At 53.3% G+C, this 11654-nt stretch overlaps 1 protein-coding gene across 1 annotated transcript; it reads right to left on the bottom strand.

The window, feature by feature from the left end:
• Positions 1-7961: 7961 nt before the first annotated feature.
• On the bottom strand, positions 7962-11654 carry KBTBD13 (kelch repeat and BTB domain containing 13). Its single transcript, XM_045449434.1, has one exon. The coding sequence runs from the start codon at positions 11612-11614 to the stop codon at positions 10235-10237; it is 1380 nt and encodes a 459-aa protein (XP_045305390.1). The 5' UTR covers positions 11615-11654; the 3' UTR covers positions 7962-10234.

The raw sequence follows: 11654 nt of genomic DNA on the forward strand, positions 1-11654 counted from the left end.
CTCCTGTGCTGGTGACGATGGCAGTGGAGGCAGAAGCACAGGCAGGCTTTGGGCCAATGAGGGCGCTGGAGGTCGCACTTTGCCAGCTCCCCCTGTAGACCTGGGTCCTAGCCAGCACCCCTGCTGGCTCTGCTCCCAACTCAGCAGTGGGGCACTCACCCCTGTCCCTGCCTCTCTCCCTCTCCTGGCGAGTGGCCCTGCCTCCTGCCCATTCTCTTCCTGAACCTGTCCTTATAAGGCCACCCACTCAGGAGACGTGTGTGTTGTCTGTCCTCTGGGAGGTTGCCCACACAGCGTCATCGGCTGTTTTACTGTTCAAGATTTTTAATCTATGATTTTATTTATTTATTTATTTATTTATTTATTGTCATTAAAGGAATGTTTTAAGGCTTTGCAGAGACATTAACTGGGTGTTGGGTGAAGGCAGAAGGATGGAAGCCTGGGGCCCAGGACCCAGGATAGACTGGCCCCAGGGCATGGCTTAATCACAGATTCTGAATACCCTCAGCAGTCAAATAATCCCATGAACCTCAGCAGGCCCTGTGCTGAGCACAAGGAAGAGAGGGAGGATGGCCGTCAGAGCGGGGCATCGGGGACTCCACCATGAGGACAGAAAATCCATAAGCCACCAATTCTGGTGCAGCGAGGGCAGCCTCCAGGCAGAGGTGAGACCCCATGCTGCAGGAGCTTTGTGCCTGGCTGGGAGATCTAGGAAGGGGGCACAATTGAGCCAGGCCTGGCAGGATGGGCAGGAGTTCTTCACGTAGAGAAGCAGGGGAAGGACATTCCAGTCTGCAGTCACCCAAGCGCAGGACAACCTGGGGCCGGAAGGGAATGGTGAACTCGTCAGTGTGCCTGGACCATTGTGGCTGGCCCTTAAGGAGTCTGGGCTTGGTGCTGCCGCCAAGGAGCAACAGTCAACACAGTGGAGCCAACAAGGATGATGGAAGAGAGACCTTAGCAGTCACTACAGTTTTCTGGACACCCACCTACTCCGTTCCCTTCTACCTATTCCATTCTATTCCAAGGTCACTCCCAATTTTAAGTGACACCAGTGAACATGGAGGAATTTCCTCCCCCAGCTGTGGGCCATCTTAGTGTGTTATCAGTCAAGATGCCCTGTCCTCCCCTGACCAGGGCATGGGCATGTGCCACCCACACATCACCAGGCTGACTCTTTTTTGTAACCTTGGTATCTTGAGCATACTCATTCTGGCTGCAGCCTCGGAGGGCTGTAGACAGTTCCTGCTGCGGTGGACCCTTGCCATTGCTCGGCTCCTATCCTTTCCCAGACAGGTGCTCTGGCCTTCCCGGGAAGCCTGGAGCTGCCCCAAGTCCTTCCAACAGAATCCTGTTCTCCTTAACTTAGCCAAAGATGATTGCTCTTGCTGACAGCCACAGCACCCTGATGGATGCAGTGAGAGAACACGAGTAAAGGCAGCAGCCAAATGGGGTAGGGAGTGTGTCCTATCACTTCTGGAATCTAGAGAAAGGTCTAAGACTGTAAAGTGGGATGAGGGAAAGGTGGTTGGAGGCTTGCAAGCCCTGGTTCTCACTGAAGGGACTTCTCTCCATCAGGGAGCCTACCTTGTGGTCCTATAACTGCCAAAGGGGCTGCCTCCTTCATTCCTCTGTGAAGCCCTGGGCGCAGGGACTAAACCTGGTTTGTCTCTCTGACCCTGGTGCCTGCCACAACCGGTGATTAGAGAATGTGCTCCAAAGTGTTTGCTGAATGAAGAGGAAGGAAGGAAGGGAAGGAGGAAAACCCACGAAAGTTAGCCCACCGAAGGGTGGCCTATACTCAAAGGTAACTGACTTCCACAGAGGTTTCACCAAATTGCCAGGTGAAAGACTCACCAGAAAGTATTAAGGAAAGCTCTGGGTACCTGGGATAACACCATCAGTGAAGTGATTTCAAGGGACAAAGGCAGCCAGTCCCAATTTCTTAAGTGCCCTGCCTCTCAGAGCCTGGAGGAACCACATGTGGGGCCTGGTGGCTACTGGGAGGGGCCTGGTGTTAATTGGGACAAGGCCTCCTAGTACCTCAGGGAAGGGATAGAGGGCCCAGTTGACTCATGACCCCTGGATGTGCTCTTTTGGAGAGAATGTGGCCCCTTTTAGATTGGCAGTAGAGCTGAGCAGAGACAAGCATGGGTCACCGTCCCACAGGCCAGAAGCAGCGACCACACTCTGTGTGGTGGACCAGGCTGAGCTCTGAGGAGAAGGGCAGGTGCTGCAGGTCGAGGAAGGACCACCTCTATCTCTATGATGAGGGCCTCTGCTCTCTCCATCCCAACCCCAGGCTAGGTGGAGACAGGTGACCAAGGAGATGGCCTAGCAGCAGTTCAGGGCTGTTTTCCAGGTTTCTAGGTCACTACTTCTGAAGCTAAGTGTTGGGCGTTCCCCCAGGGGTTCAGGGCTTTCAGTTACTGGGACCAAGAATATAGGGCTGATACTTTTCAGTATGTGGTAAGAGGACTCACATGTCTGCCCCTCCACCTTACCTGGGCCTATGTCCCTAAGACAGTGCAGGGTCAAGGGGTTATATTCTGGAGACAATGCCTAATCAAGAGGAATGGTGGCAGATACCTTCAAGGCCAAAGCCCCACTCTGGCAATCTCAACCACACCATATAGTCATTAATTACCTTCTCCATCTGGAGTCAGAGCGACTACTACTGGCAGGACAACCCACTGCCCTTGCCTAAGGGCACAGGGCTTTCTGGTTTACCGGCACTTGCTGTGGGCCTCACACTGTCCTAAGCTCCTTCTGTGTACTATCTCACTCACCTCCCAACAGCCCTCACTGACAGGTGCCACCTGAGGCTCAGAGAGGTTAACAGCTGCCCTAGGTCATGTGGTCAGAAAGTGCTAGAGTTAGAATCCAGAAGGTCTGAGCTAGCAGCTGGAGTATTCTGGCTCCCCTCACCATGGGCCTGGCACATACATGCCCTCATCTGACCACACGACAAACATGTGCACAGATAGGCTATCATCTTCAGTGACAGATAGAACAGAGGGCTCAGAAAGGTAATGCAACCAGGCCAACATTACTCAGCAAAATGGATGGCAGCGAAGGTCTCCAGGGCCCCCCTTATGTGTCCTGTAGGATCCCTTCGTTAAACCTGGTAAAGGTCAGGTCTGGCCAGGGCTGCAGGGAACCAGGCCCTACCTAGAGGCCGGCGCTGCAGAACTGCCTGGTCCCTGGCTTGGGACGGGACAGCAGAAGCTGTGCTCCCTGAAGCTCATGCATCTGGTCCTGTTTCCGTTCCCAGCCACTCCTCAGAGAGCCTCTAAAGGTCACTTTTTTCCCCTCAAATTCAAGTGGCTCGGGAGGCAATGGCCCTAGCTTCCGGACACGGAGGCACCACCCCTTCTGGTAAGATGTTCTTCTGGTTCCCATCACTGTGTAATCAGGCCAAGGCACTGAGATGGACATTTTCCAGTATCCTTTGCTGTGCCCAAACCTAGCCACTCAGTGACAGATGCCTGGAGAGACCAGGGCCAGAGGGAACAGGGCGTGTATCTCAGCAGGAAAGGATGGCACACTCAAATTGGGTCATCAGAGGCTCTTTGCAAGGGCTGGAAGGCTACTACAGGAACAGGGCAAGACTAATGACAGAGAGGCTCTCACCACTCCTGGGCCTGGAGAGTGAGTGGGAGAGGAGCTGTAACTTAGGCCACAGAAGGGAGATCAGTGTGAGGCAGCCCTGCAGGGAGGGGGCTGAGAACAAAGTCCCCTGACTTCCCATCTTCCCCACCCCTCACCTTCTGCTGGTGCCTCTCTTCTGAACTGGAGTCAAGGGAGCCCAGTGATTTACCCCCCAAGGGCAGCCTCCTGGGGTGAGGAGCAGGAGAAAGGGAGAGTGGACCTGGAAGGGCAGATGGGATCTGTGCAGCAGAGGGCAGGGTGAGGGGCTTGGCATTGGAACTCAGGAAACATGTTATCTAGTTTCCACATTTACCACCTCAAACACCTGCTGTGTCTCCCCACTTCCTACAGAATAAGGACCAAGTTAGCCTGGCATTCAAGGCTGTTTACACTCAGATTCCAACCTACCTCCCTAATGGGAAGGCTAGTGGTGCCTCACATAAGTTATCTGCACAACGACTCTGTATACGGTTAAGTCTTATAATCACAAACATTTCATAAAGAAACCAAGTTTGCCCAGGTGACACAGCTGGCAAGTGATGGAGCTGGAGTATGAACCCAGGTCCCCTGATGCCAAAGCTGATGCTTACTGATCATGCCATCCTGTCTCCTCACTGAGTGATAAATGCACAGACTACAGGACAGTACTTGGCTCGTCCAAAGCCTGCCTGCCTCATGAAGAGAGTCCTGATAAAGTGAGGGGGTAGAGAAAGGGATGTGGAAGGTGAGCATAACACATGGTGGCCTGTAGGTTCTCACATCACTCTTACCAACCCTCCGGGGCAGGAACTGTCCTCCCTGTTTGGAGCTGAGACACATTCATTTTAGCAACATGAAGGTATTTAGCTGTGGTCACAGGGCAGTTACTGTCAGAGCCGGGGTTGACTCCAAGATGAGCTGGCTGCCTGGCAGACACAGCTGGCCCTCTGCTGAGCCTGCAAGATCCTCAGTCCCTTCTTTCCACCCCCACCCCACTAGCAAGCTCCCTTTCTGAGCACCTGCACTTCCCTCTGCTAATCAGGACTGGGGGTGGGGGGGTTAGGCACATCTACAGAAAGCCCCTGTTAGAATGAAAATGTTACTGAAAAGCAAAGCACACTGGGCCACGCTCAGGATTATCAAAATTAGTGTGTGTGTGAGAGATTTGAAGGGCACAGGTGCCCAGATGCCACATTAGAGTTCAATTCCTTTGTCTCTGTCCACTGAATGAAAGCGGAGGGCTGAAAGAATGGGACGCCAGAAGGGCGAGACTTAGCTAGAAAAATAAGGATGGAGGTTTGGAATCAGGGAGGGCAGGCCTGATCGGTCATTTGGGGGGACCTCCCACAGGTGTCCTGCAGGCAGCACAGAGATGCAGCATGGTGTGATGGGAAGAGGATTCTGGAGATGTGGGTTTTAGCTCAGGGTGGTCCCCTGCGTTGCTGTATGTCTCCGGGCTGGTTACTTCCCCCCAACCCTGACTTCCCTTTCCTCCCTGTAAAAAGAGACAGAATACCCTTGCATGAGATGTTTATACCGTGGCCCAAGACCCTGCAGCCCCACAGAAGGCTCCCTTTACCTTGTGTTAGTTGCTGAGAAACCAGAGAGAGGGGTTCCACCTTTCCATGCTTCCCACTCCAGCTGGGGCCGAATCATGTGGGTTGCAGAGGACACCATGTGGATGAGTCCTTAAAGACCGCTCCATGGGGGTCCTATGTTCTGTGCCCACGATCAGGTGCTCAGAGGAGGACTCTGAGCTGACATCTGTTTCTCCCATCAGCACAGTTAGCTTGCCCCTATTCCTAGCAAATGACAGCAACCTGAAGCAAAGCAATTAGGGTGAAAATGAGACCCAGCTGCTTGGGGCCAAAGGAAAATAAATGGACAGCCCTGTGCGTATTCCAGTATTCCACTGCTGAGAGGAGCGATTCCTCACAGGATGATTAGCACTTCCAACTCCAGTCTCCTCCCCTCTACTGAAGGCAGAGAAGTGAAGGCAGAGCTGCTGTTGTTCTCAGATCCCATTCTCCCCTGGAAGTACAATGAACCCCACAGCGCATCACCTCCCCATGAAAGCCTCCCCTGGTCACCTGCCCTGACCCTGCCAGAAATGAGACTCCTCTCCTCTGAAATCTGACAGCCTCTATGAATTTTTCCTCTGATTGATCAGTTCATTCATTCATTCTTTTGACATTCATTGAGCACCATTCATTCATTAAATAATTAAGCCCCTACTATGTTCTAGTCACTGTTCTGGGTCCTGGTGATAGAGCAGTGAAAATCTCTGCCTTTGTGGAGCTCAAGTTTTAGTAGGAGGAAACAGACACTAAAGAAGTAAGTTTAGCATGGTAGATGATGCTAGATGCTATGGAGGAAAATAGGAGAAGGGAGTAGAACAGCAGAGAAGGGGGAAGTAGATTTTATGGCGGGGGGGCAGGGGAGGCTCAGGAAAGTCCTCAGAATGAAAGTGATATCTGAGCAAAGGCCTGTAGGAGGTAAGCAGTCATTCAGGGGCTAAGTGGGGGAGGTATGACTGACAGAGGTACCTCTGCAAAGGCCCTGAGGTTGGAATGTGCTCGGTGTGTTTGAAGCAATGTGGCCTGGGGTAGAGTGGTAAGAGATGAAGTGAGGGAGGAAATGGGGCAGGGGATTCTGAAAGGACTTGGGCTTTCACTCGAGTGAAATGAAGAACCACCCAAGGGACTGAATGGAGAAATAACAAGGTCTGGCTGGCATTTCATTAGTATGGCTCAGGCTGACACATGAGCAGACTGAAGGGAAGCAGGCCCTGGGTGGAGGGTGGGAAGTTCCGGCTTCTCCTTCTGCCTCTGTGAGGCAGGCTATATAACCAAAACAGGATAGTTTCCAGGGAAAGGAAAGCTTGGGGTGCAAGGCTTCCAGAGTCTGGGTCAAGGAGAAAGTGTGTGGCGGATTGGAGAGAGATCCAAAGAATTGGGCTGCAGGGCTGTCATGGAGGCTCAGGAAAATGCTCCTTACTGCATTAAACTCTGTGTGTGTGTGTGTGTGTGTGTGTGTGTGTGTGTGTGTGTGTGTGCGCGCGCGCGCGTGCAGATCTCTCTGGGAGGACAGACTTCTCAAGAGTGGGTTTCCAAGCTGGGACAGAGAGATTTTTTTAAACCCTGCCATCTGGGTTTAGTAACCCCTAGGTGTCTATGTATATTTGCCCACCTGTCCCTGGTTTGGCCTCCCAAACACCTTCACATGTGGTCAAGTCTAGGTGCCAGGGTATAAGAGGCTGAGAATCCCAAGTCCTTGCTCTTCCACTTGACTGGCTGTGTGACTTTGGGTGACTCATTTGAGCTTTCAGGTGGTTTGCTCACCTGCACACAGACATGGTGAGCACCCTTGCAGTGGGTGGTGGGAGGAATGACAGAGCCTGACCTATAAGGTCAGAGAAGGGGGGCTGCATTATGAAAACCTCTCCACACCTTGTGAAAGGGAGGGACAATCTGTGAAAGTGCAAACAGCCCTCAGAGCCTTAACAAGTCATTAGCACCCTCAGGAAGCAGGCTCTTAGAATACCAGCTAGATCCTAAGGCAAGATAACCCAGGAAAGTTAATTTTCCTATGACAGGCAGAGGGAAAGGGCATTTAGAGGAGTAGGTAAATCCCAATAAGAGGTGGTGCAGAGAGAAGGGTAACAGGGAGAAGAGTGCTAAGGAGACTGGCAGAAACACTTTGTCCATCTCAGAATGTCCATGAAGGAGGGAAGCAGCTACAGACAACAAACATGTGGCCTTGGGTTCAAAGCTGGGCTCTGCTACTTCCTAGTTGTGCCTCTTCTAATCACGTGACCTTTGAGTGTTTGGATTTTTTTTTTAATCTTCAAGAGTAGGGGTTTTGCCAAGCTGTGTACCACTTAAAATTCTTACAGAGCTTAAATAAACCAACTGTAGGAAAGCTCACTGTGAACACTGCCATTATCAGGCACAAGACATCTCAGAAAGGGCTGCTCTGAACCAAGGAATACCACCACCCCAGGAATACCACCCCACCCTGTGGACAGGTTCACACAGCAAGCTGCAAAAGCTGACAAACACAAGGCTCTGTGGTTTGAGAGGACAGGTGAGCTGATGGATCTCAAGATGACAAATTTCAGGGTGCTCAGCACTGGTCGGGAGGAGTAAGGAGAGTGCTCTAAACTGTTAAGAGAAATTATCCATAATTTAGGAATAGGTAGGGGCACCTGGATGGCTCAGCCAGTTAAGCATCCTACTCTTGATTTCAATTCAGGTCATGGTCTCATGGTTTGTGGGTTTGAGCCTGCATTGGGCTCTGTGCTGACAGGGTGGAGCCTGCTTGCAATTTTCTCTCCCTCTGTCTCTCCTCACCCCTGCTCATGCTCTTTCTCAAAAATAAACATTCAAAAAAAAAAAAAAAGAGAGAAATAGGCAAAAGGACTATATATCTTTTCAATGTCATTGTGGGGCAGAGTTGAACAGTTAAGCATTATTTAATTCTCCCGGGAAAAACTAAATACCTCTGTTTTACAATTTACTATCGATTAGAGTCCTGACTTTGCAAAGCTACGTGCTAACTAGTAGCTGCATGTATAAATAGGTATATGCGTGTATGTGAAGTCCAGTACAGAACCACCAAAGTTACAGTTCTATTGCCCTGGAAGACACTAACCAGCTTCACCTTATTGTAGCAAAGGTACTTCAATATGTCTTTTCCAACTAAAGACACAAATCTCAAGTGGTCCTCTGAACCACTCTTTTGGTTCTCTTGTTAATGGGTTAAATACACCTTTGACATGTGATAAAAATTATACTTTGACAATCAAAAAGTGAGAGAAGGTATCCAACTCCCACAATGAGGTAGGACTGGAGAGGGAAGACGGATGTGAAAGTACTTTGCGCGTTATTCACAGGATGCAAAAATCAGGATTTATTGTTGTGATTCATCAGATTAGGCTATTCCAGGGCAAGCAGGTCCTGGGCTTCTGAGGGCAGCATTCTCCAGGGCCTGGGACATAGGTCAGGGAAAAAGGCAGCTAGAGCAACCCTAATGCTAGGCTCCATGCTGACGCTGCATTCTAGGCTTGTGATGAGGTTAGGATCTCCTATGGGTCTCAGGTCTGAGAGGATGGAGACCATTCGGGACACCCAGAGAAGTCTGCCCAAGGGCATGGAGAAGCTGGAGGACATCTGACCAGAAATCAGGGTAGGAATATTCTAAAGAAGGCACAAGAGTCCTCATCCAACACCAGGTTCCTAAGGAGTACAGCCTCTACAGCCTGAGGTTCTTTCAGGACCCCATTATTTGATTCTGTAGGTAGGAATGCTCAGGTGTAGTGCTCAGGTCAGTTGACAGCACAATAGGATCTCTGCGCTTGCCATCTGCACACGTGCATGGCTTCACACATAGAATGATGTCAGTCAGGGGTCCAATGAGCAATGCAGGTAGCCAAGGTCAGGAACAGCCAACCCTGCACAGAGGAGGTGGGTACAGAGCCAAAAGAAGGGTGAGGGGTGGAGAGGAAAGGCATTCCAGGCCCAGAGAATGGCAGGAGCAGAGGCTAGAGGAGAATGAACCTGCAGAAGGTGGAGGAGGGATACAACTGAGGGAGATGTGACAGTGAGACCCGGCCAGGACTGGGCTCCTACCTTGAGTAACCTACAGTCATGGAAGTTAATAATCCACTGCCCGAAGGGTGATGGTAAATAAGTTAAGTGGGCAAGGGGCTTGCAAATGAGCTGTCCCCTGCCAGTCCACATCCTGTAAGGGGGTGTGGGGAACCCTACCCCCGCTCCACATCTCACTCCAGGTTTAACTCAGTTATTGTCTCTGCAAGCCATCCCAGCCTTGCCTCCTCCCCAAATGCCTCCATCTACAGTTGTTCCACCTTAAAGGCTGGGCTCTCAGAGCCTCTTGCCACCTGCCCCAGCTTTCCCCCATCTCCTCTTCTGAGCTCTGTCTGCATCTTCTGAGCCTCCCCTGCAGCAGCTAATTATCCTGCCTGTCTTCTCCATACACTTTGTATACGATCCTCCTTCCTGCAGTTACCTATCTTTCCTCTCCTTATTTTCCCTTTGCCCGGATTTCTTCAATACTTTGTTTTCTTCCATTGTGAGGGTTTTTGTTTTGCCTGTTGCCTTTAGCCACCGTGGATCAAGACGAGTGTGTGTAAACGTTTTGTTGTCTTGGATTAGACTCTAGGGATTTGTGGACCCCTCTGGCAACTATAGCTACATTAAGCCTAACACTGTGCTGGGCACACAGTAGGTGCCTAATTTTTGCCTACTGACTGGCAGTTCGATTAACATCACCTAACTCACTCCTAGCCATTCTCAATTACTGGCCCATTCACATACAAGCCTGAATTACTGAAATCCTACCCCCTCGCTGGCATTGTGACCCACCATCTCTCAGCAGAGCCCAAGTAATTTGAGGGCTCAGACCCTGGCGTCGCCCTTACTCTTTGAATTTCTTGGACATGTTCATATCACCAGAATGCCCAAGACCTGGATGTCTCAACCAGGGAGACAGAAGTTGCACACAGCTCCAAAGGCCGGCTTTATAGACTCTGCCATGGCTCAGCGAAGACTCCGGGATATCCCCTCCTAAGACCAGCCCAGGGTCACAGTTCTGGTGTCGTTGAGGCCACAGGCCCCGGGGTGCCTGGAGGCAGCCTAAGAAGAAAGGTCTGCAAGGAGCCGGGTCTTGGGAAACCGGCCTTCTCCCTGAGCAACCTCCAGGTGCCACCCTCGATGGCATAGAGCAGCGTAAACATGCGGTTGACCGTATAGACTGTATCGCCGCGCACCACCGCTGTGAAGAGAGCTCCCTTGCTGTTGACAAACTGGCCAGGCAGCGCTGTCCACTGGCCCGTGGCCAAGTTGAAGCAGTCGATGGCGCAGTGTAGGAAGTCGTCGGAAGGTCCATTGCGCACCACATAGAGGCTGTCGCGGTGGGCCACCATGCAGTGGCCGTAGCTCTGCGGGCGCCGCAGCTCGGCCACCGGCAGCCACGTGTCAGCCCGCACAGAGTACTCCACTATGGCCGTGGTGTCAGCCGGCCTCCATAGACACACGAAGAGGCGGCCACACGCCTGGGCGCAGGGCACGCCGGCAGCCGGCTGCGGCAGGTCGGCTACGAAGCTCCAGCAACCCGCAGCGGGGTCGTAGCGCTCCACAGAGCTCATGGGCATCCTCTGGAACTCGCCGCCTATGGCGTAGAGTCGGCCATCGAAGCCAGCCAGCGCCGTGTCGTAGCGCGGCTGGTGCGGGCTGGGGAATTCGCGCCACGTGCCGCTGGCCGGGTCATAGCAGAAGCCCAGTTCCACCACCTCCTTGCTGGCGCCCCTCACGCCACCCACGATATACAGCTTGTTGCCCAGCGTGGCCACACCCGCCAGCAGCGTGCTGGCCTCCAGGGGCAGCGCGGCCAACGTGCGCCACGCGTCTTCCTTCTCGTCTAGGTAGCACAGCGTGCGCGACGCGTCCTCCAGGAAGCCGGGCGCCGGCGTGTGCGTGCTCACGGCCACGTAGCTGCTGGGCCGCAGCGCCGCCACGTAGGCGCGCGCCTCGGGCAGCGCCAGTTCGGCTGCCAGGTCGTGCGCGCCGTCGCGGATGAAGAGCGCGGCGCTGTGGAATACGTCGTGCAGGCCGAAGACGGCGGCCGCGTCGCACAGCAGCGCGCAGTTGTCCGACGTGAGGCTGTGCTCCAGAAAGCGCGCTAGCGCTGGCGCCTGCAGGAAGGCGGCGCACTCCACGGCCTGCAGCAGCTCGTCGGCGGCCGCCAGCGCCGGCCGCTCGCCGCGCAGCACCTGCAGCATGGTGTGGAAGCCGCCAGCGCTCAGCGCGCCCAGGCGCACCTCGGCCGCGCGCGTCTCCCGCATGCCGGAGCGGAAAAGGCCACGGAAGAAGCCGCAGTGCTCCACCAGCAGGGCCCGCTCGGCCTGGAAGAGCTGGCCGCCCACCCACACTTGCACCGGGGGGGCCTCTGGGGCCCGCGGCATGGCGAGCCGGTCCGGCGGGGGGCCGCCGCGGGGGCCTGGA

Source organism: Leopardus geoffroyi, chromosome B3 (assembly GCF_018350155.1).
Source record: "Leopardus geoffroyi isolate Oge1 chromosome B3, O.geoffroyi_Oge1_pat1.0, whole genome shotgun sequence".
Classification (NCBI taxonomy): domain Eukaryota; kingdom Metazoa; phylum Chordata; class Mammalia; order Carnivora; family Felidae; genus Leopardus; species Leopardus geoffroyi.

Excerpts from the sequence above, each read along its gene's own strand:
- KBTBD13 (XM_045449434.1), bottom strand. The coding sequence starts at position 11,614 with ATGCCGCGGGCCCCAGAGGCCCCCCCGGTGCAAGTGTGGGTGGGCGGC.